Raw genomic sequence first — 24086 nt, forward strand, 5'->3', positions numbered from 1 at the left:
TTTTCCTTGGCCAAGAAAAGTAGACGTTTCGACTGCAAAGAATCACGGAAGGGTAGTAGTTCATTAAATCGGGGAGCTGTAAAGGGGCATTGTCACTATTCCCTCTGCCTGCATGTTTACTAATGCTGTGTAAAGGAATTTTACTATTACTACAGCTGGCAGGATAGGGCAGAGTTGATCGCTCACTTCTTATTGTTCTATTACCTTTGGTTTTGAAACGGAAGTAATAAAGATCAGTCCCAAACTTTCGAACCACAGGCCTGAGTGCTAGTCTACCAGTTCATCAAGCTTTGCTAATGGTTGATTTTCAAAGGCATTTGACTGTGGACTGGGTCAATTTTGTCGTGTAGTTCCAATATAACCTATACAGGATCTGCGCGTTCGGATAACATAAACTGTGGGACTGGTAGCAGACTGATTCCTTGCACCCCCACCAGATAGGTTAGCCTGTCCGTATCAACGAACTCACAGTGCCACTATAATCTCCTCTTACCAAGGAGAGAATACATTCTGGCAGCCTCAGAACATGACAACCCTGATCCCTCAGAATCGCGGAAACAATATACTACCTTTCGCTCAGTCACTCGTGCTCACTTAGTTTGTCTCAGAGAGATAGTTTGTCTCAGAGAGATATACAGAATAAACAAACTGGGCGTTTTCAATAAGAATTTATTGAACAGTTGTTATTTTAGTGTAGAATAAATGAGCCACAACAATCAGACCGTAGCAGAGATATGATTAGCAGTACTACGAAAGTAAAGGGATGGTAAAGCTCTACTACTTCGCAATAATCATGATTACATACAAACATATTAAACACATGATAAAAAGTGTGTACTCCTACGATGCCTCCCTAATGAGATGTACCTAAATGTACCTAGCATTGGTGTAGGTGTTATGGAAAGAATCCCTCTAGGACCTAGTCAACCCCATTACCTGAAGTGAGACTGTGGGACCCCATCCTGGTCCCAAGTTGGACACCCCGCAAAGGGATGTTAGACCACTGCAAGCTGGAGTGTCTGCATGCCGGGAAGACGTGGTCTCCTCTAAGCAAGACATGATGTGTATATATACCCATAGGACTCCCCAGGGGTCCTACCTTGCTTTGTTACTATGTCGGCCTAAAGGATGACGTCAGACCTGAACTTTATACAGAGATATTATACATGAGATGTTAGTCCTGCTGTGCTTCCAAGAAGCCGCATTCATAATGTATGAGATCCGAACTAGGGAAAAACCTGTGTTCTGAATGAAGCGTCGTATCTAGGTAAAAGGTCAGTCCCTAAGAACAGTTATGTATGTAATGTAGGGAAGGATATAGGTGAAAGGTTGCAATGTTGCCTGCGCCTATATAGGGTACCTATATGGAATATAACAATCTCTTTGCGCTACTAAGACATTTAAACTTTGGGTCCACATCCATTATCTACATCAAACTGTTATACACTCACCTCCAGGCAAGGGTACGGGTCAGGAACTCTGTGTCCCAATGGTTCGAGATAGGGAGGGGTATGCAAGACTGATGCCCGCTCTCACCTTTACTTTGGCGATAGAGCCTTTAGCAGCCTGGGTGAGGGTCAACACACTGTTTTGTAGATTTCAAAGGTCCCCAACAGTTGGCGGCAGGATCTCCCTGTACGTGGACAGTGTCCTGTTCCTAGATAACCCTACTGAGTCGGGCCTTCGGGCTCTGTAAATACTGAACACCTTGGGGATCTACCTAGAGGACTTCGCATAATTCATGTGAAGGTCTATCTACCCCATTGCCCAAAGCCCCACGGTCATGACACGGACTCCGGAGTTGCGGACTCTTACCACCATATTCAACAAATATCTAGAAGTGTATATAATAGAAAGCATAGCCTTGGTGCTCAAGGCCAACCTTTACTGTCAGTTGGTGGGATTGGCCAGGGGTGTTAGATTTTGGACCTCTCTCATGTTAGTTTCAAAAATTCCCCTTCCCTGTAGGGAGAGGCTTCTTCGCCCGGGCTAATGCACTCTTAAGAGGTATGGTGTCCCTTGCAGGTCATTCAGGACCGTGTCCTTTCTGGCGTCACAAATTTCTCATTCCTTAAAGCAGGTTCTAGTCTCCGCTGTCTGAAAATAATCTAGTGCAAACCTCCTTGTCAACAAACCCCTTAGTGGATCCTGACAACTTTAAATCGGTTTCCTACATTCCTTTCATATATATATATTTCGAGAACCTGCAGAGACCACCTTTCACAATGATGTCACAGGTAATAAAGCCATTTCCCTAGTCCAGGAAACCATAACATAACATCCTTTGCAATGGTAACCCACCAACTGACATTTTCCCGCTGATAAACCTGTCTGCCTGTTAAACTCCCTTCACCAATCAATCTTACTAAACCAAATTAAAAAGGATGGTGGAACTGTATCTACTGTACCCTGTATTTTAACAGGTACACCACAATTGGACTAGTCAATCAATCAATCATGGCATTTGTATAGCGCGCTACATACCCGGAGGGTCTCAGCGCACTTGGGGAGGGGGGGTCTGCTACTGCTCGAACAGCCAGGTCTTGAGCTGCTTCCTGAAGGCGAGGTGGGTCGGGAGGGAGTTCCAGGTCTTGGCGGCCAGGTAGGAGAAGGACCTTCCTCCTGTTGTGGCTCTTCGGATGCGGGGGACGGCGGCGAGGGCGTGGCTGGTTGATCGGAGCTGGCGTGTGGGAGTGTAGAAGTTGATGCGGCTGTTGAGGTATCTCGGGCCTTGGTCGTGTAAGGCTTTGTGTGCGTGGGTGAGGAGACGGAAGGTGATTCTCTTGTTGACCGGCAGCCAGTGCAGATCTCGCAGGTGTCCGGAGATGTGGCCGTGTCGGGGGATGTCGAGGATGAGTCTGGCTGAGGCGTTCTGGATTCGCTGAAGTCTCTTCTGGAGCTTGGCGGTGGTTCCGGCGTAGAGGGCGTTGCCGTAGTCCAGTCGGCTGGTGACGAGGGCCTGGGTCCAAAACAAAGTCTACTTAAAAAAAAAAACACCCCAAAATGACTCCATAAGCTCAAAGTTCTTCTGCCCCAAACCCAAAATTCTGCAGTGCTCGGACATAGGGTATTCTTGGTTCGTGCTTTCAGCCTCAAAATGCATTCCTTGTAACCCCATTATTCCTCCAACCTGTCACAGTAGAAGAGGAGGCCACCGTTCATGCCAAATCAAACCCAGCCACCTGCCTGGCGAACATTGCCTCTTTCAGGTCTTTAAGGACTGTGTCCCTTTCGGTGTCAGACTGCCCCTTGCAGGTCTTTAAGGATTGTGTCCCTTTCAGTGTCACTGCCCCTTGCAGATCTTTAAGGATTGTGTCCCTTTCGGTGTCACTGCCCCTTGCAGGTCTTAAAGGACCGTGTCCCTTTCAGTGTCACTGCCCCTTGCAGGTCTTTAAGGACCGTGTCCCTTTCGGTGTCAAGACTGCCCCTTGCAGGTCTTTAAGGACCGTGTCCCTTTCGGTGTCACTGCCCCTTGCAGTTCTTTAAGGACCGTGTCCCTTTCGGTGTCAGACTGCCCCTTGCAGGTCTTTAAGGACCGTGCCCCTTTCAGTGTCACTGCCCCTTGCAGGTCTTTAAGGACCGTGCCCCTTTCAGTGTCACTGCCCCTTGCAGGTCTTTAAGGACCGTGTCCCTTTCGGTGTCAAGACTGCCCCTTGCAGGTCTTTAAGGACCGTGTCCCTTTCGGTGTCACTGCCCCTTGCAGTTCTTTAAGGACCGTGTCCCTTTCGGTGTCAAGACTGCCCCTTGCAGGTCTTTAAGGACCGTGCCCCTTTCGGTGTCAGTCTGCCCCTTGCAGGTCTTTAAGGATTGTGTCCCTTTCAGTGTCACTGCCCCTTGCAGGTCTTTAAGGATTGTGTCCCTTTCAGTGTCACTGCCCCTTGCAGATCTTTAAGGACGTGTCCCTTTCGGTGTCACTGCCCCTTGCAGGTCTTTAAGGACGTGTCCCTTTCAGTGTCAGACTGCCCCTTGCAGGTCTTTAAGGACCGTGTCCCTTTCGGTGGCAGACTGCCCCTTGCAGGTATTTAAGGACCGTGTCCCTTTCGGTGTCAGGCTGCCCCTTGCAGGTCTTTAAGGACCGTGTCCCTTTCGGTGTCACTGCCCCTTGCAGGTCTTAAAGGACTGTGTCCCTTTCAGTGTCACTGCCCCTTGCAGGTCTTTAAGGACCGTGTCCCTTTCGGTGTCAAGACTGCCCCTTGCAGGTCTTTAAGGACCGTGTCCCTTTCGGTGTCACTGCCCCTTGCAGTTCTTTAAGGACCATGTCCCTTTCGGTGTCAAGACTGTCCCTTGCAGGTCTTTAAGGACCGTGCCCCTTTCGGTGTCAGTCTGTCCCTTGCAGATCTTTAAGGATCGTGTCCCTTTCGGTGTCACTGCCCCTTGCAGATCTTTAAGGATTGTGTCCCTTTCGGTGTCGCTGCCCCTTGCAGGTCTTAAAGGACCGTGTCCCTTTCAGTGTCACTGCCCCTTGCAGGTCTTTAAGGACCGTGTCCCTTTCGGTGTCAAGACTGCCCCTTTCAGATCTTTAAGGACTGTGTCCCTTTCGGTGTCAGACTGCCCCTTGCAGGTCTTTAAGGACCGTGTCCCTTTCAGTGTCACTGCCCCTTGCAGGTCTTTAAGGACCGTGTCCCTTTCGGTGTCAAGACTGCCCCTTTCAGATCTTTAAGGACTGTGTCCCTTTCGGTGTCGGACTGCCCCTTGCAGGTCTTTAAGGACGTGTCCCTTTCGGTGTCACTGCCCCTTGCAGGTCTTTAAGGACGTGTCCCTTTCGGTGTCAGACTGCCCCTTGCAGGTCTTTAAGGACCGTGTCCCTTTCGGTGTCACTGCCCCTTGCAGATCTTTAAGGACCGTGTCCCTTCCGGTGTCACTGCCCCTTGCAGGTCTTTAAGGACCGTGCCCCTTTCGGTGTCAGACTGCCCCTTGCAGGACTTTAAGGACCGTGCCCCTTTCGGTGTCTCTGCCCCTTGCAGGTCTGTAAGGACCGTGTCCCTTTCGGTGTCACTTCCCCTTGCAGATCTTTAAGGATTGTGTCCCTTTCGGTGTCACTGCCCCTTGCAGATCTTTAAGGATTGTGTCCCTTTCGGTGTCACTGCCCCTTGCAGATCTTTAAGGATTGTGTCCCTTTCGGTGTCACTGCCCCTTGCAGGTCTTAAAGGACCGTGTCCCTTTCGGTGTCAAGACTGCCCCTTGCAAGTCTTAAGGACCGTGTCCCTTTCGGTGTCACTGCCCCTTGCAGATCTTTAAGGATTGTGTCCCTTTCGGTGTCACTGCCCCTTGCAGATCTTTAAGGATTGTGTCCCTTTCGGTGTCACTGCCCCTTGCAGGTCTTAAAGGACCGTGTCCCTTTCAGTGTCACTGCCCCTTGCAGGTCTTTAAGGACCGTGTCCCTTTCGGTGTCAAGACTGCCCCTTGCAAGTCTTAAGGACCGTGTCCCTTTCGGTGTCACTGCCCCTTGCAGGAGATCGAACTAAAGGCCCGGACCGAATACAACAAAAACAGCGGCGACCCGAGAGTCCGTTCCCCCGGTGGAACCCAAGGTCCACATTCCCAAAGATGTGGTCAAAGAATATTATAAGAACGATGATATCCAGCAATGGTTCAAGGCCTACGAGGTCGCATGACCTCCCACCGAGTTCCACAGAAAGATTGGGGAGCCGGGCTGTGGGGACGATTCCTGAGCGAAGGGAGAGACACCCTACCGTCTGCCGAGCAGACCTCCTACAGCCACATGAAAGAAGCCCTCCTCACAAGGTACGGTCTCTCCCCTGAAATGTACCGCCAACGCTTCAGAGAATGCAAGAAGATCCCCGGCACCACATGGGTTGAATATGTCCACTTCTACAGCCGGGCCCTGGAAGGGTGGATCAAGGGCAGCAAGGTGTCCACCTTCGAGGGGCTCATCGACCTGATTGCCTACGAACATTTGTCTCTTAACTGCTTTGTGGAACTCCGGCAGCACCTCCTGGACAGCAAGTTGGCTGACCCCCGGAAGCTGGCCGTAGAGGCTGACCGCTGGGTGAGCACCAGAGTACCCCGGGGGAGACTCTAGCCGAAACGAACAAGGACCATCCCGCCCGAGGGGAGGAGGGAGTCAGAATAGACAGAGGGGACCCCAGGTAGGGTCCCCGCGCAGTCCCCCCAGAAACCAGTCCGGCACCTCACCTCCCACAGTGCGCGCAGGGTTCCCCCCAGCCAAGCCAGGGCCAGAGTCAGCCAAGCCTGCTACCATTGTTAGCAACCCGGGCACTATGCCAATGACCCCCTGCTGTCCTTTATTCCAGAAGCCTGCCGCTACAGGGCCCTCAGTGCGCCACATCACATCAGTAGCCCTAGAAGAGGAGAGAGAAGAGGAGTTCGAGGGAGGTGACCCTGCAGCCATGATGTTAGTCTCCCTGGGTAATAGGGAGATGGTCCCAGGAGCCCTCCTACCCGACAATACCGAGAAGTACCGACAGCAGGTGACTGTCAATGGCCACCACATAGGGGCCCTCTGGGACACCGGGGCCAGTATCACCGCAGTCAAGCGCCACCTAGTCACCGAAGCCCAGATTGTTCCCCACATCTCCTGCAGGGTGATCGCAGCTGATAACTCCGTCCGCACCTGCCGGATAGCTCAAGTCCTGTTCGAATGGGGGGGCGTCTCCGGAGAGTTGTGAGTAGCGGTCCGCTCAGACATGCCCGTGGACTACCCGCTCGGCAACGACCTAGAGAGCTCCCCATGGCAGCAGGTTGAGAAAAGAACCCACTTGGAGATGGTGGGCCTGCCCGAATGGGCCTGTGTGAACACCCGGTCGATGACCGCCCGGGGGGCAACTCCCGAAGCAGCACCGGCTACCCCCGAGGAACCCGAGGTCCCTGAATCCTATGAGACCCCTGAGCTGTTCCCCGGGGAGAGCTTCCCCCCCGACGCAGGTCCCCTCGGTCCTGGCGTCGAACCGACCACCATCGTGGACGACCTTACTGAGCTGGCCCAATGGCGCCAGGAAGGAGGACCGTCCCGAGAAGAATTCTGCCTAGAACAGACCTCCTGTCCATCCTTGGTTGGGCCGCGGCAGCAGGCCGCCGCCCAGGCCGCGGGTGACCAGTCCGTCTCCCACTTTGTCTATTTGGGAGAACGGCCTCTTGTACAGCGAGCAAAAGTCTGCCGAGCTAGGGTCAGCCCGAGTGCTGGTGGTACCCCTACGCTTCCGCAGCTTTCTCCTGAACCTGGCCCACGATGTGCCCCTGGCGGGACACTTGGGACAAGACAAAACGTATCACCGCCTAGTCACACCTTTCTACTGGCCGGGCATGCGCTCCGATGTGGAGGCCCACTGCAAGTCCTGCCCCACGTGTCAGTCCAGCGGAAAGAGCGGGGGGGAAGCGCAAGGCCCCCCTCCAACCCTTCCCTGTGGTCAGTACCCCCTTTGAACGGGTGGGAATCGACATCGTGGGCCCCCTCGACCCCCGGACCTCCTTGGGCCACCGCTTTATCCTTGTCCTGGTGGACCATGCCACCCGCTATCCCGAAGCCATTCCCCTCCGAACGGTGACAGCCCCCGTAGTGGGGCGGGCCCTCATGGGGATCTTCTCTAGGGTAGGATTCCCCCGAGAAGTCGTCAGCGACCGAGGGACCAACTTCATCTCGAAATACATGAAGTCCCTCTGGCAACAATGTGGGGTGACGTACAAAATCACCACCCCAAATCACCCCCAGGGTAACGGCCTGGTGGAGCGATTCAACCGGACCCTCAAGGGAATGATCATGGGTCTCGAAGAGTCCCTGAGGCGTAAGTGGGACGTCCTCCTTCCCTGTCTCCTCTTCGCGTATCGCGAAGTCCCCCAAAAGTCCTTGGGGTTCAGCCCCTTCGAGCTCCTCTACGGGCACCCCGTCAGGGGACCCCTCAGCCTGGTCAAGGAAGGGTGGGAGACGGCGGCCCTAGAGCCCCCTCCCGATGTGTTTCGATACATTCTGGCCCTCCGGAACCAGACTAGGAAGTTCCGCGAACTGGCCGAGGCGGATATATGACGGTACCACGCGTACCGTTACAACGCTACTTTTACCACGCAAGTCGTTACAACGACTTGCGTGGAGGGGCGCTGGATAGTAAATTTTTTAATTTACTATTCCAACTCCAGTCCCCGTGGACTCTAGGGAAAGGAGTTGGATAGTAAATTAATCTATTTACTATCCTGGAGCGCCCCCCAGCGCAAGTCGTGGTAACGACTTGCGTGGTAAAAGTAGCGTGGTAACGGTACCGCGTTGTAAAAAATGCGTGGTTACCGTTGTATACCGGCCGAGGCCAACCTAGAGGCCAGTCAGGAAGAGATGAAACGGTGGTAGGACCAGAATGCCACTCTGGTCGAATTTCAACCTGGACAGCAGGTCTGGGTGATGGCCCCCGTAGAGCCCTGTGCCCTGCAAGACAAGTGGACAGGGCCCTTCAAGGTGGTAGAGCGAAAGAGTCAGGTGACCTACCTCATCGATGTAGAGTCCCCCAGGAACCCCTTGCGGGTCCTTCACGTGAACCGCCTCAAGCCCCACTTCGCCCGGTCCGAGTTGAGCTTGCTCCTCGCCACGGACGACGGGGAAGAAGAAGAAACAGAGCCTCTCCCCGATCTCCTATGCACCAAAGAAAAAGATGGCTCCGTAGAGGGAGTGAGCCTCTCCTCCTCCCTCTCTCCCGAGCAGCGCGAGGACTGTCGCCAGTTACTGGGACAGTTCTCGGACTTTTTCTCCCTCACCCCCGGCGTCACCAGCTGGTGCGTCCACGACGTGGACACCGGGGACAGTCCACCGGTACGGCACAGAGCCTACCGCGTCCCTGACCGAGTCCGGGCCTGCATCAAGGCCGAGGTATCAAAGATGCTAGCTCTCGGGGTGGTCGAAGCCTCTGACAGCCCATGGGCCAGCCCCGTGGTCCTGGTTCCGAAGGCAGCCGCCCCGGTGCTGTTCCCGAGCTGAGGTTCTGCGTTGACTACCGAGGTCAACGCAGTCACCAGAACCGATGCTCATCCCATCCCCCGAGCAGACGAGCTTATTGATTGCCTAGGGGCTGCTCGTTTCCTCAGTACCTTCGACCTGACCATCGGATACTGGCAGATTGCCCTCACCGAAGGGGCCCGAGAGAGGTCCGCCTTTTCCACCCCGGATGGTCACTACCATTTCCGAGTGATGCCCTTCGGAATGTAAAACGCCCCCGCCACCTTCCAGAGGCTAGTTAACCAGGTACTGGCGGGGTTAGAAGAGTTCAGTGCTGCATATCTGGACGATATCGCAGTCTACAGTTCCCACTGGCCCGAGCACCTCCAGCACCTCTGGGCGGTGCTGACCGCGCTGAGAAGGGCTGGTCTCACCATTAAGGCGAGCAAGTGCCAGATCGGACAAGGGTCCGTAATCTACCTCGGGCACCAGGTCGGAAGCGGCCTCGTAGCCCCCCTCCAGCCCAAGATCGATGCCATCGTGGCCTGGGAGGCCCCCACGACCCAGACGGAAGTGCGGGCGTTCCTGGGACTCACGGGGTACTACCGGAGATTTATCAAGGGGTACGGCAGCATTGTGACCCCCCTCACGGAGTTAACCTCCAAAAACCAGCCGAAAAAGGTCAGCTGGACCCCCGCCTGCCAGGAGGCGTTCGAAACCTTGAAAGACGCCATGTGTACGGCCCCAGTCCTCCAGGCCCCCGACTACGCCCGAGAGTTTGTAGACCAGACGGACGCGTCCGAACATGGCATCGGAGCAGTTCTGTCCCAGGTGAACGAGAAAGGCCTGGATCAGCCAGTGGCGTTCATTAGCCGGAGGCTACTCCCTCGAGAGCAAAGGTGGAGCACCATCGAGCGGGAAGCCTTCGCGGTGGTTTGGGCCCTGAAGAAGCTGAGGCCCTACCTGTTCGGTACTCACTTCCGGGTTCAAACCGACCACCGACCTCTCCGGTGGCTAATGCAGATGAGAGGGGAGAATCCAAAATTGCTGCGCTGGTCCATCTCCCTCCAGGGGATGTACTTCACTGTTGAGCACCGGCCTGGTTGACCACGCCAACGCAGATGGCCTGTCCCGATTCTTCCGCCTCAGCGAAGAGAACCCCCAAGAAGATGGGTAGTTCTCCCCGCCTTCAGCTGGGGGGGACGCGTGTTGGACCCGGCCTCGTGGCGTGGTGCGCGTCTGTCCCTCCACACCCTGCGAGCGTAGGCCTGCACCCTGAGCCCCTGCGCAGCATCCCCGTAAGAGTAGCCTGCACCCCGAAGCCTGGTCGTCTCACCCCCGATAAGCCCGAACCCCCGTAATCCACGACCGGGCCCGCGTGTCCCCATCCCGCTCCCGGCTCCGAGCGCCTAACCCTGAATGCCCCACAAGGCCCGACAGCCATTTTCCCTTCCCGAGATCCCTGTCTCCCTGGGCCCAGCGTGACCCCGGCCCCAGCGAAACCCAGACTCCGAAGGCGCGCCAATCCCGGCTGGGGGGTAAAGGGCTCCCCGAGTGTGATAAGCCCGGCAGTTTCGATGGCCCCTTTGGCCTCCCCTGAGGGGCTGGTTTCTGTCACACCTTTGGCCCTCTCCTGTGGGCCAGTTTCGATCACCCCTCTGGCCTCCCCGAGTGCTGGCTCCAGACCCGCTGGGTGTCTGGGAATTCCCGGACCCATTTCTCAAAGGATCAAAGAGCCAACCGCCGGACCTCGCCAACGACCAGCCCCCCAGGGCCTGAGACCTCCGCCTGCGAGGGTCCGGACCTCAAAGAGCCACTGGACTATATCTGGCCCCGCCCGACGACTAGCGGGCAGTTGTATCTTGGACCTGAAGCCTGCTGATCTGATCGCGGCTGACCCTGAGAAGAACTCATCTTGGAACGCCGAGCCCTGCTGTCGCGGCTCCCTCCTCGCAACAAGGAACTGAACCACCTGAGCCCTGCTGACGCTGACGCTGTCGCGGCTCGTCCTCTCTAAGACCTCTGAGCCCTGCTGACGCTGTCGCGGCTCAAGCTTGAACCTACAACCATCCGAGCCCTGCTGACGCTGTCGCGGCTCGTCCTCTCTAAGACCTCAAGAGCCCTGCTGACGCTGTCGCGGCTCAAGCTTGAACCTACAACCACCCGAGCCCTGCTGACGCTGTCGCAGCTCCTCAAGAACTTCTCCGGGTCGAGCCCTGCTGACCTCGTCGCGGCTCGAGGAGTACTCTGGTCCGGCTGGACCATCGAGACCACCATCATGACCTGAGCCGACTCGACGTGAGTGAAGCAACCAGTACGACCATCATCTGTTGTATCCCTCGGCTCGAGGATTGAGAGCTGTGCGCAGGGTACGCCCCGTACTGGCCCAGAGGCTAAAGACTGTCCCGCTTCCCTCTTCCCGAAACCTCAAAGACTTTTGTGATCCCTCGATCAATTGTACATAAAAGTGCTACCTTCCTTTTACAGCCTATAAAGAACTTACTACCGAAATCCAACGTTGTGGTGTCCTTTCGTAAGTGTGGTGTGAGTTCAGTGTGTACTTTCCTAAAACCGAAGTCCTCCCCGGTGAGGACCTCACGATAAGACTCGGCAAGATCTGTGGGAGAGGTGGGTCCTGGGGTGGTCGGGTGAGCACCACCTGGCCCTCTGAGATCTCCCCTTCTAACATACTGCTGTTAGTCTCTTTACTAAAATTCATTTCTTTTTTAGTCCCCTTATCTATCAATCCACACTGCTATTGGCCTGGCAGTCATGGCAGACAGTATTTAGAATTACTCAAAAAGTAACCCAGTTTCCGTTTTTATCCACATTTAAAAATAAATACAGAGAAGACAATAAATGTTTTTATCTGCAAAAATCAGTAAAAATGGAAAACGGGGAGCCCAAAGTACAATTCTTAGTAATTTTTTGATAATTGTGATCTGTATGATTCTAATTGGGTTGTAAGGCTTGTGTAAACTAGAGATAAACTTAAACTGATTAAGAGGTCGTTCTTCGAAGTCCACAACCTTATAGCCGTGCGATTCTGCTCCTCAGGTGACCCGGTCCCTTCAATTAAGCCAGGTGCTGGTGAAGCCTCCGTTGCAAACCTCGACAAGTTACGATTTGCAAATGGAAGTACAAGAACCTCAGAGATACGAATCAATATGCAGAAGGTAAGAGGCCCTTTTCTTGACCCTTGTGCCCTTCTAACCTATATCATGTCTTTAAGATTTTACAGTCCTGACTTACATGTGGTTCTTGCACCTGAGCTGTCACTAGACTCCAGACAAAAGGCCATCTTTGAGACCGGTTCACCGCTGAGGAAATGATGCAGATCATTTTAAATCTGCCCATGCTAGTAATGAACAGAAATGTACTCCTCTACCTCGATTTCGGATTGCATTGGTTTGCTTCAAATTAAATGTGGTATCTGTTATGCAAGGGCCATGTCGAATGGCACAATATCTGCTTAATCTTTTATCGTACATATTGTCTTTGTTTCGAAAACTTTGAATTAGGGCAAGCATGCTGAATCTAAACTCCTTTAAAACAGACTTTGTATTCCTTCAGGTGCATTTTCTTCTTTAAAAAGTCTTAAATCTCACTGGATAAAACGTAAAGATAAAATGAAGCACGAGAGTCATAATGAACAGATATGTGAAGGGCCTCGGCTGTGTATGTCAGAATATTGACAACAGAAATATTATGGCCAAACAGATATTGTGGAGGGGAAAAAGGACTGAAGCAAGTGTACAATTATCAAAAAATATTTCAAGGCAACACAACAATATTTGTACATAAAACAGTGTGCATTATTATAGCCTTTTTAGCCCGCTGTAGAGGGCTATACCGGCTATTAAAGCCCCTCGTCAGCGTTAACAAGGGAGAGGGACTTTAATAGCCAGTATAGCCCAGCTACGAAGGGCTATAAGGCTATTAGAACAATCTGCCACTAGAGGGCAGAATGTTCTAACAAAAAAGAACAAAGCCTTATGGGAGCGTGGGGGGATTGCAATCCCCTCAGGGTCCCTGAAGCCTTTGTTCACGGCCAGAGCTGTGAACAAAGAAGCATTGGAAGGTTGGAGCTCCAGGCTTATACCAGCCATTACAAGCCCGGAGCACTCCATTGTTTTCAATGGAGCTCCCAACATTCCAATGTTCAAATTCAAGGTAAAAAATATAACCATGTTGACTTATTTATTATCAAAACCTTTTTTTAATCTTTTTATTTATTTTAATATATGTGTTATCAAAACATTATTATTGACTTGTGATAGTTAAAATCATCAGTGCAGGTAAAACAATGCAAAACAATCATGAATCCATGGGAAACAATTCAATTGACATTAACAAGTAATCAGATAGTTTGTTTATTGCATATTGTGAACGAGTGAGGATATCCAATGTGACTGTAGATGATGGGAAGGCTGGCGGTAGGTAGGAAGTACGCGCGTTTCGGCTGGGGTGCCTTCATCAGGGGAACGTATCGACTTTCACTGCATGGATCTCATAGTAGACAGAAAAAAGGGTATATATTTGTTGGTTGCCCAAAATTTGTTTTAATGCTCTTCTGACGTTTAGAATTAAATCGAAATAATGCACACTGTTCTATGTACAAATATTGTTGTGTTGCCTTGAAATCTTTTTTGATAATTGTACGCTTGCTTCAGTCCTTTTTCACTCTATTTTTGTTTTCCCTATGCTTAGCGAGTATATTTTTGCATGTAGGGCCCCTACTTTCCAAAAACAGAAAAGATATTGTGTCCTGAATATAGAGCACTGAAATATTGCAAGGGAAGGTACGTATAGGGAAGTACAGCTTTACTATGCTTAACTTTCCAGCCAAGCACCTTGTAGCTAGATGGAAAACATCCACGTACCTAGAGGGTATTTTTTAAGTAGAGTAAAACTATACTCATCTCTGAATATGTAGGTTTAATTTTATTTTAGAAGCTGATATTTAGACAGTGAAGATGGATCGATGGAATACAGGCAGGGACCAGACTCTAAGACCAGGGCCTTTCTTTTCATGTCTGCTCGAGCCTAGAAGGATAACAAATGGGACCCCTTCCTCCCTGAATGCCACAAGGCAAACAATGTCCCGCTCCAAGCAAACCTCACTCCTTCTTCAAGGTCTGGCTAATACCCTTCACATGAGGTACAGTATAAGGAATGGCCCGGCATATTTATGTCCAGCAACCTCCAGCAACCTTCAGAATGAAGCATGTTTTAATAGTTTCTGCTGCCCCTCACAGGAGTAACTCAAGGGAATGCTGGTAGTGAAATATTCAGCGTCGCTGGGCTTTTCATCATTGAATGAATGAAGGGTATTCTGGTAAAGCGCATCGGTCACTCCAAAAAAGGAGCATCCTGGCAGTCAAATATGGACCAAAACCATACAAAATATGAGATTTGAGAAAGAGGAAATTAAATTAATGAATGGCAGAGAGAGTCGGGTGCAGTAAAGAGTCAATTTCTTGAAAGTTGCTTCACTGATTATAGTACGGAGGGAATGCAGAAGTTGGTTCCAGGCTCTGGTGCCAAGTAATTAAAAAGACTTGTCTCCCCCACCCCCACCCCCCGGATCTTTAATCTAAAAGGTGGGGGCTTGAAAAGATTGGCTGCGGGGGGACCTCAACGCCCTTTGTGTTTTGTAATGCCTAATATGTGCCATCAGATTTGATGGTCCACTAATGCCCTAAACACCAGTAGGAGAGTTTTGAAAAGGACCCTTTGATGTACCGACACCCACGGAAGGTTCCTCAATGCAGTCGATGCAGAGCTCGTCTAGTGGCCGCGTTTTGTACCATTTGGAGATTGTGAAGTAGTTGCTTAGAGGCCCCTGCGTACAAGCAGTTGCAATAATCTAATCTAGAGGTTAATATGGCAAAAGCCATGGTTTTCCTGGCATTAAATGGGAGATAGTAAATAATTTTTTTACTAACTTTATCATTTGAATTTACATTGCTACCGCTTGGGGGTAGAAAGAAAGAGCAGTGTCAAACTTCACCCCTAAAACTCTTAGCATTTTTGCACAGGAGCCGGAGGAGCCTGGACTGAAATAGGCCCCCCTTGTTGGGGAAAAAAGGTTAGTCTTACCAAATAGACAAACTTGGGTTTTCTCAGAATCACATTTCAAGTAGTTCTTCTGCAGCCATAGGATAACATTAGTGAGTCAATTTAGAAAACTGTGTTCAGAACCAAAGGAGCTTTTATCCAAGGATAACGGTTACTGGGTATCATCGGCATAGGAAGTCATGGCTATGCCAAATGACGTGATCAAGGAGACGAGAGCAGGCATGTAAATATTAAATAGTGCTGGCCTCAGTGAGGAGCCTTGAGGAACTCCAAAAGGCACTGTTCTTTCTTCTGATAGAAACTGCCCTAGTGAAATTATTTGTCTCCTATCTGTTGAGAAAGATTTAAACCAAGAGAGCCTTGTGTGTAATGCCATATTCCTGGATGCGCCGAAGGAGTGTTGCATGAGAAACTGTGTCAAATGCCGCAGAGAGATCCAATAAAATCAAGAGCTTTACACTGCTGTGGGACGGGCGCGCAGTGTAAGAACCGTTGAGGTCTGTCAGAGAAGTTAACTGTTGTGTCTTATTGATGAAAATCTGAAGTCCAGTTTGTTAGCCCTACTATAAAGTGGCCCCGTTTATCCATTGTCCTTCTGCCTCTCCGAAAGACCTTCCACAAACATCGGGTTTCAGGGAGCGGGGCAGAGCTTGTGGACAGCAAGACAGAGCTCTCTGGATGGTCATCACCACAGTTTTGTGCACAAGTCAAGTCCAGTCAAGTCATAGAATTTGTATAGCGCACTACATACCCAGAGGGTTTCAAGGCGCTTATGAAGGGGAGGAGGATTACTTGTCAAATATCCACATTTTAAGTTGCTTTCTGAACGTTAGGTGGTTCTGGGTAAGTCGAAGGTAAGCGGGGAGTGAGTTCCATGTTTTAGCTGCCAGGTATGAAAAGGATCTGCCTCCCATGGTGGTCTTGTTGATGCGAGGTACAGTGGCGAGGGCTTGGCTGGAAGAACGTAGTTGGCGGGAAGGGGTGTAGAAGGACAGTCGTGAGTTGAGGCAATCTGGTCCGATGTCGTAGAGTGATTTGTGTGCGTGGGTGAGCAGTCGGAAAGTGATCCTCTTATTGACGGGTAGCCAGTGGAGGTCTTTAAGGTGACCAGAGATGTGTTCGTTGCGTGGGATGTCTAATATGAGCCTGGCTGAGGCGTTTTGGATTCGTTGGAGTTTCATCTGGAGTTTTGCGGTAGTGCCCGCGTAGAGGGTGTTTCCGTAGTCCAGTCGGCTCGTGACCAGAGCGTGGGTGACTGTTTTCCTTGTTTCGGAGGGGATCCAGCGAAAAGTTTTTCTGAGCATGCGAAGAATGTTGAAGCAGGAAGAGGATACGGCGCTGACTTGTCTGTTCATTGAGAGTGAAGAATCCAGGATGACGCCTAGGTTCCGTGCGTGGTCTGTCGGGATGGGTGCTTTTCCGAGGGCTTCCGGCCACCAGGAGTCGTCCCATGCAGAGGGGGATGTACCTAAGATGAGGACTTCTGTTTTGTCTGAGTTCAGTTTCAGACGGCTTTGTTTCATCCATTCGGCAACTTCTTTCATTCCTTCGTGTAGGTTAGTTTTGGCGGTGCTGGGGTCATTGGTGAGAGAAAGGATCAGTTGAGTGTCGTCCGCGTAAGAGATGATGTTGAGGTTGTGTTGGCGTGCGATGGCCGCGAGGGGGCTCATGTATACGTTGAAGAGGGTGGGACTGAGTGAGGATCCTTGTGGTACGCCGCAGATGACTTCAGAGGCCTCGGACTTGAATGGAGGAAGGCGGACTCTCTGGGTTCTTCCGGTGAGGAACGAGGTGATCCATTCAAGTGCTTTTCCTTGGATTCCGATGTTATTGAGGCGTTGTAGAAGGGTGCTGTGGCAGACTGTGTCGAAGGCAGCGGAGAGGTCGAGGAGGATGAGGGCGACGGTGTCTCCCTTGTCCAGTAGAGTTCGAATGTCGTCTGTTGCTGCGATGAGGGCGGTCTCAGTGCTGTGTTTTGCTCGGAAGCCAGATTGTGAGGGGTCGAGGGATTTGTTGGCTTCGAGGAAGGCGGCGAGCTGGTTGTTGACAGCTTTCTCGATGACTTTGGCCGGGAATGGAAGAAGCGAGATGGGGCGGTAATTTTTGAGTTCGGTGGGGTCCGCTGTTGGTTTTTTCAGAAGGGCGGTGAGTTCAGCGTGTTTCCAGTCTTCCGGGAAGGTGGCGGAGATGAAGGAGCAGTTGATGACGTCTCGGAAGTGTGGTGCAATGACGGAGTCTGCTTTGTTGAAGATGTGGTGAGGGCATGGGTCTGTGGGGGATCCTGAGTGGATGGAGTTCATCAGGCGGATGGTGTCCTCAGTGGAGATTGGGTTCCAGTCGTTAAGGGTGTTCACGGGGGGAAGATGATCAGCAAATGATAGGGTGGGTTGGTTTCCGGGTTGGTTGTCAAAGCTGTTGTGGATGTCTGCAATCTTGTTGTGGAAAAATGAGGCTAGGGAGTCGCAGAGGGTTTGAGAGGGGGTGATGTCGTTGGAGTTGGCCGAGGGATTGGAAAATTCCTTGACGATGTTGAAAAGTTCCTTGCTGTTGTGGGCGTTGTTGTCAAGTCGATCCTTGAATGCTGTTTTCTTGGCTTTTCGGATCAGTTGGTGGTGAGTGCGGGAGGCGTTTTTGAAGGCGTCCTTGGTGCTGGTGGTTGGGTCTTTTTTCCAGGCCTTTTCAAGGGAGCGGCAGAGCTTCTTGGACTTCTTGAGATCATCGTTGAACCATGAGGCTTTCTTGCTGCCAGGTTTGCTTTGACGTTTTTTCAGTGGTGCTAAGGTGTCGGCGGTGTTGGATAACCATAGGGTGAGGTTGGCGGCGGCTTCGTTAGCGTTGGAAGAGAGGGCTGGGGAGTTTCGAAGGAGCGATGCGGAGATTTGGTCCGTGGTGATTTTGTTCCAGTTTCTTTGTAGAGTAGGTTGGAGGTGGATGTTGGGTTTTGGTTTGTTGTAGGTGAAGTGAACGCAGCTGTGGTCAGTCCAGAGGAGGTCCGTGGTGTGGCTGAAGGAGACATGATTGCTGGATGTGAAGATGGGGTCGAGTGTGTGACCTGCGATGTGGGTGGGGGAAGTGACTAGTTGTTTAAGTCCGAGGTTGGCAAGGTTGTCCACGAGGGTGGCGGTGTTGCGGTCGTTGATCTTTTCAAGGTGAAAGTTGAGGTCTCCCAGAAGAATATAGTCTTTGGAGGGGAGTGCGTGTGGAGTGATGAAGTCCGTGATGTCTTCACTGAATTTTGCGCGGGGTCCTGGTGGTCTGTAGAGGAGAGTGCCTCTGAGTGTGGTTTTGGGGTCGATGTGGATCTGGAAGTGAAGGTGTTCGGAGTTGGCGAGGTTGGCGTCAGAGCTGGTTGAGATGCGGATTGATTTCTTATGGACGATGGCGATTCCTCCTCCTGTGTGGCTGGTACGGTCTTTGCGAGTGATCTTAGTCTTCAGGGATGGCAATGGTGAGGTCTGGTGCGGAGGAAGCATTCATCCATGTTTCCGTAAGGAAGGCGATGTCCGGAGAGATGGTGTCTAGTAGATTCCATAGGTCAATGGCGTGTCTGTGGACTGATCGGGTGTTGAGAAGGATGCATTGTAGGTGATTGGGGTCGGGGATCTGTGTTGTGGTAGTAGCGGAGATGTTGTCGATGCCGGTGAATTTGCAGGAGTGGCAAGAGAAAGGTCCATGGGTGTGTCCAGGAGCGGCTTGGACGCAGTTGGGGGCGCGACCGGGGTCAAGGGCTAGGAGGGTGGCGGCATCGTAGGAAATGCGGGAGGGCTGGGCAGCGCGAGGGGCAGGGGGTCTGGCGCTGGGCGCGGTCCAGGCGTGGACGGGCGTAGACGGGCTTACCTTTGACGCAACTTCGGCGCGAATTGGGCGCGGTCGCTGCGCGTGGACGCTGTGCGAATCTAAAACTGTCATAAGTGGATGGAGAGGGGGGAGGGGCGAGGGGTGGTCAGCAGGGAGGCGGGAGCTGGGCGGGGACTGGTCGGGGAAGGCACAGGAAGCAAACAACAACAACAACAGCGATCCCAAAATGGCCTCAGCCGATATCTATTCAGAATGGGGCACAGAAGTCGAATTGCGCAATCTGAACAACAGAGGCACCGGTGAGATCAGGCAGACAACAGCGACAGCAGCGCTACAACACTCTAGATGCCAGGTAATCAACAGCAGCGCTATAATGCAGGCGGAGCGCTAAGACACACCAATGCAGCAGCGCTACAACACTCTAGATGCCAGGTAATCAACAGCAGCGCTATAATGCAGGCGGAGCGCTAAGACACACCAATGCAGTAGCGCTACAACACTCTAGATGCCAGGTAATCAACAGCAGCGCTATAATGCAGGCGGAGCGCTAAGACACAGCGAGGTTCCTTCCTTAAGGTAGGTAAAGTTACACTCTGTGGGTACTTGCGTAGGAGCGAGGTGGGGAAGCAGGGGTACTTCAGCAGGCAGACAGGAGCGGGGAGCAGCGTCTGGAGCGACCGTGTCTGTTGAAAACAGGACGGTCACCACATATATGGGTTCCAACAGACCCCAGCAATCACCAGTGAATTTAAAATGCATCCAGAAACATACATGCAGCGGGCATCCGTCAATCCGTGAATGAGCGAAATGGTATAAAAGGTGATTGGGACAGCAAAAATAGGACAATCTATGGGAAATGATCAGTTGGATCCAAGTGTTAAACTTCTGTTATATGATTGAATGATTACTTAATGAATGCATTTTTTTAATGGTTTTATGTGTGTTCATTTTAAACATTTGTCTTGCTTTTATTACTGAATTAATAATTGCCATGGTGTTAATTAACTATGCAACCAACTCTCTATGTATTTGTAAGACTCCACACAACCTCACACTAGGGAGAAAAAGGCTGTATGTCCTTCTTCCAGGCCTGTGGACAGACGGAGAGAGGAGTTGTCTTTCGGCACCCGTGCCCCTAGGTAAAAGGCATAGCGTGTCCTGGCAGTGCGTTGATAAGGCAGCGGCAGCAAACGGAACAGACCGTGGAGAAGGGTTTCAAGAGTTCCCACTGTAAAAAGGATAACAATAATTATGAAGAAATGGTGTAAAGATGGCCATTTGTATGAACTGAAAGAATGAGGGATTAATCTGTGTAACTAAAACTGGAAAACCCCTCCACTATGGAATATTTCATGATAATAGCAAGCAGTTTAACAGACATGTTATTTGGGTTAAATAAGAGGTAAAAACAAAATACCTCTGTTCGAGGCATGTGGGCTGCTGAATGTTATATCTGTGCATAGATCGCCGCCTAGTGTTGGGTCCGGATGATTGCACATTGTTGTCCTGGAAGAGTCTTCGAAGTATCACGAGATAGGTGGCTCCTCCCTCGGACTACAGTGCGCATGGGCATCCTCTCCATCCTCAGATTGTTTTTCTCCGCCATTGGGTTCGGATGTACTTTCCTACTCTCCAAGTTCGGAATTAAGAAAAACTCTTCAAAGGGCCAAAAGGCCTTCGGATCCGTTGGTATTGTTCAGCGCTCGGTGCCGATACACTTTCACAACTTCGTTGCACTCCAGTCGTTGAATCGGGCCGTGAGGCCTTCTCGACACCACGTGGACCGACCGTCGATGGAACGAAGTCCATTCAAGTACTGCCCCCAGTGCAACTCTAAGTTCCCGCACACAGACAAGCATCCAGTGTGCAATAAATGCCTATCTCCAGATCACAATGAAGATAGTTGCCTAGCCTGTGCCCAGTTCCGATCAAAAAAGACTATTCGGAAACGACGGGCGGCGAGGCAAGAAATGCAAGGATCGGCGCCAGAATCCGATAACATCTTCGATGACGAAGATCTAGCGAGCGCCGAAGAATCAGATCAAGACGACAGACAATACTCGGAGCCCGACTCCCAATATTACCCCGAAGAGGGAGAACTAATCGTCGATCTCGGACTATGATCAGGACATCGTAGCAGTCGATGACGGCGAGGGGCGAACCGTGAGTACACCGCCCCATATAGACACTACATCTCTATTAGAGACTCAGGTCGAGGCATCGCCAGCAGGCCTTAGCCGAGATCAACATCCTCGTTCTACAGCCCCGCTATACCGCCCGGCTAAGAACATATCAAAAGAGCCCTCTGAGACACATCACACAACATCGGTTCCATCGAAACCGAAACTAATCGACAATACAGTCTTCGGACCGAATTACGTCGAACCGAAGGTATCCAAGCCGAAAGGCGTCGAACCAAAGGCCACAGTTCCACTGCAACCTTCAAATCGACAATACAGTCTTCGGACCGAATTACGTCGAACCGAAGGTATCCAAGCCGAAAGGCGTCGAACCGAAGGCCACAGTTCCACTGCAACCTTCAAAACCAAAGACCGTCGACTCGACATCGAAAAGCAAAGCACTCGAGTCGAGCTCGAAGTCGAAGGCTGTCGAGTCAACCTCGAAGCCAAAACACGTCGATTCGACACAAAAGCAAAAGCACGTCGAATCGACCACCAAAAAGCACGTCAAATCGAGCAAATCAGCCTCAGGTATCGACAAAGGGAAAAAACAGGTCGACGACAGAACAAGGCCTACGCCCAAAACTACCGTCGAACCGAAACCTAAGGTGGACGAAAAGAAATCGGTCGAGCGGAAGCCCACCGAACCGAAAAAGGGCGTCGAGCCAAAACAGCAGACTCCAAAACAACATAAAGACACTGTCGAACCGACAAAACCGCTCGGTCCGAAACAGGTTGTGAAGCCAGCCAAGGACGTTCAACCAACAAAACCTGTTGAAAAACAACCAAAACCGATCCAACCACCTAAGACGGTCGAAGCCACAAAAAGCGTTGACCCGAAGAGATAAAAACCAAAGGTTACAGCACCAAAACCAAGGACTGTGGAAGAGGAACTTCTTCACCCAGATCTCTCCACGGAGGACCAGTCAAAACTCTACATTGACCCAAAAACTGGTAAAGTGACTGTTTATACCAAAAAGAAAAGACCTTTACCAACTGAAGACCTTTCCAGTATCCCCCTAAAGAAAAAGAGACTGTGCTACCTCTCCTATATTCTTTGAACCTATCACTCCTGCTATGCCAACTACTCCTTATTCCCCAACTTCACCGTCACGCTCGGACTACAACCCTGATGAAGATCAGGACGCAGATGTAGGTTTTGGTTATCCACAAAACCCACTTCCAGAGCCAAACACACAGCCATGGGGTGGAGGAGGGGAACCAGACACTGAAGGGATTCTGCCCATTACAGACCCTGCAGTATATCCTACTAAGCCATCACCCACAGAGGACACAGTAGCATTTAATTCACTACTGGATAGAGCAGCAACCTACCACAATGTAGGGATGCACTCTGATGCTGTTGAGGAAGACTTCCTCTTTGACACACTGACAACATCTGAGAGACACGTTCAAACACTCCCAATGCTAAAAGGGGTGTTAAAACATGCAGGTGACATTTTTAAGGACACTGCTATAGCACAGGCCATAAACCCTAGAATTGAGAAAAAATACAGGGCTGCACCTATAGATCCTACATACATCAAAGGACAGCTACCCCTAGACTCCTTAGTGGTTTCAAACGCACGTAAGCGTGCAAACTCACAGACTACTGGTGAGGCCGCACCTCCAGACAAAGAATCTAAAATCTTTGAGGCATCAGGCAAGAGAGTGGCGGCTCAGGCAAAAAACTCCTGGAGAATAGCCAATACACAGGCCTTGCTAGCCAGATATGATAGGGCGCACTACGACAGTTTGGAAGAAATTCTCCAACACTTACATGATCCCTACAAACAGCAGGCAGATGAACTTATACAAGAGGAAAAGCTCATCACCAATGCATCCATTAAATGTGCCCTAGACGCAGCAGACACAGCTGCCAGATCCATTAATACAAGCGTGCTGCTAAGGCACCACGCCTGGCTTCGTATATCAGGCTTTAAGAATGAAGTCCAATGTATTTGGTCCAGCAGTTGATTCAATTCTGGACAAAATGAAAAAGGATGCGGAAACTGCAATGGGAGCTCTTCAGTCCCAACACCGGGGCTCCTTTCGTCGCTCCAATTATAGAGGAGGAGCACGAGGAACATCACAGCAATCCTCCAACTACAAGAGCAATACACAATCCACATATAACAAGAACAGCAGGGGTGGTTATAGAGGAAACAATACCAAGGGAAGAGGTTGTGGAGGCAATGCAAATAGATCCTCCACTAACACAAAGCAGTGACTTCTTGGCACTACCCCCAGACCACATAACACCAGTCGGGGGAAGAATACAACAATTTCTGCAAGTCTGGTTAAATATCACCACAGACAAGTGGGTCAGGCAAATTATCCAACATGGCTATTGCCTAGAGCTCACCTCAACTCCACCCAACATACCACCCGTGCACCGTCCTATGTCACAGGAACATATAACGCTACTTCAGCAAGAGGTCATCAGTATGCTGCAAAAGGGGGCCATAGAACCAGTCCCACTGCAACATCAGGGAACAGGAGTATACTCCCTATACTTCCTAATTCCAAAGAAGGACGGGTCTCTCAGACCAATATTGGACCTCAGGCCCCTCAACCTGTACATTTTGTCAGAACATTTTCACATGCTCACTCTCCAGCAAGTCTTTCCATTGCTTCGCCAGGGAGACTTCCTAGCAACATTAGACCTCAAAGACGCATACTTTCATATACCAATACACCCTGCTCACAGAAAGTATTTGAGGTTCACCATTCAAGGACAACACTACCAGTTCAAGGTCCTACCATTTGGGGTGACAACAGCTCCAAGAGTGTTCACCAAATGTCTTGCTACAGTGGCAGCACATCTCAGAAGGAAACACATCCATGTGTACCCTTATCTGGACGACTGGCTAATACACGCGCCAACAGCCCAGCAATGTGCCGACCACATGTCAAAGACCATACACCTCTGCACAGTTTAGGATTCTCACTAAACTACCCAAAGTCACATCTAACACCCTCCCACGTCCAACAGTACCTGGGAGCAACAATAGATACACTGGCAGCAAAAGCATATCCCAACACAGCACGGGTCCAGGGAATACAAACGCTAATACAAAAGTTCAGACCCCAACACTCACTACCAGCTCGAGTGTTTATGCAGCTAATAG

The 24086-nt window shown here is 51.1% G+C and overlaps 1 protein-coding gene across 1 annotated transcript in view; it reads left to right on the forward strand.

The window, feature by feature from the left end:
- The window catches only part of SDHA (succinate dehydrogenase complex flavoprotein subunit A), a 153624-nt gene that overhangs the window by 84661 nt on the left and 44877 nt on the right, over positions 1-24086 (forward strand). The window contains exon 11 of the mRNA XM_078640242.1: positions 11954-12072. Coding sequence (XP_078496368.1) covers positions 11954-12072 — 119 coding nt within the window. The remainder of the gene's footprint in view (positions 1-11953; positions 12073-24086) is intronic.

This window comes from Lissotriton helveticus, chromosome 4_2 (assembly GCF_964261635.1).
Source record: "Lissotriton helveticus chromosome 4_2, aLisHel1.1, whole genome shotgun sequence".
Classification (NCBI taxonomy): Eukaryota; Metazoa; Chordata; class Amphibia; order Caudata; family Salamandridae; genus Lissotriton; species Lissotriton helveticus.